General features: G+C 37.4%; 1 protein-coding gene across 1 annotated transcript in view; it reads left to right on the top strand.

Annotated features, from left to right (window-relative positions):
• The window catches only part of KIAA0586 (KIAA0586 ortholog), a gene marked incomplete at its 3' end in the record, with an annotated part of 75,339 nt that overhangs the window by 49,660 nt on the left and 24,795 nt on the right, over nt 1-884 (top strand). The window contains exon 24 of the mRNA XM_008589531.1: nt 502-755. Within this exon, the coding sequence (XP_008587753.1) occupies nt 502-755 (254 nt within the window). The remainder of the gene's footprint in view (nt 1-501; nt 756-884) is intronic.

Below are 884 nucleotides of genomic sequence, written 5' to 3'. Positions count from 1 at the left end.
GAACTGGACCCACTCACCACAGGGGACCCCACCCCTCGGTGGGAGCGCCGCCACGCTCCCAAGCGGCGCACTCTCCAGTGCGCCACCGGGCCGGCCCCATAAATTTAAGTTTTTAAAAATTTTTATCAGATTTATTTATACCTTCACCTCTTTCCTAAAAGGTTTGAAACAGATTAAAATAAAGTGATATATCATATTGTTAATAAAATAGAAAATGATTTCCCCCCAGTGTGAATCATCATTTATTATCATCAGGTAACTTATATTACTATATATCCCTGTGTAGATTTATTTTTATGGCTGGAAGAGTTTTCAAGATGGCCTATGATTAAAGCAGGAAAACAATTTCAGAAAAAAAAATCTTGTTAGTTAATTACAGTAGGGTAGATTGTACAATGAATTTGCTCAAGGAGACATAGTACCTTTGAATCTGTTTTTTATATCAAAATGAATATAGTCCTTCAGTGACCTAATAAGTTCAAAATGTCTTTATCTTCTTAGTGTAATGTCTGTGGCTAAGGATGAAGAACCTGAAAGTGTGGTTTTCCCAGCTCAGCCTGCACCTCCAGAGCTGATTCCTGTTATGCCATTTCCTGCCAGCACTAAGACCCCTTCCCCCTTACATATGCCAAGTTCTAACTCATCAACACTGGAGAGCACCTTGAGTGGTACTGTCACTGAAGCTGAAACTTTAGATAAACCCATATCTGAAGGAGAGATTTTATTTAGCTGTGGTCAAAAATTGGTTCCCAAAAGTAAGTTAACTTGTATTAATTGATTTCACTGGTTAGGTTATGATAATTCCCTAAGTAATACTTTTCTGTTTAAGGTGTTTTTACTTAATTTTCAAGATTTAACACGGTATATAGAAAGAATAGGGTCTC

This window comes from Galeopterus variegatus, unplaced genomic scaffold, assembly GCF_000696425.1.
Source record: "Galeopterus variegatus unplaced genomic scaffold, G_variegatus-3.0.2 Scaffold5501, whole genome shotgun sequence".
Lineage (NCBI taxonomy): Eukaryota > Metazoa > Chordata > Mammalia > Dermoptera > Cynocephalidae > Galeopterus > Galeopterus variegatus.
Note: the sequence above shows the minus strand (reverse complement) of the source record. Positions and strands in the feature narration are given on the sequence as shown.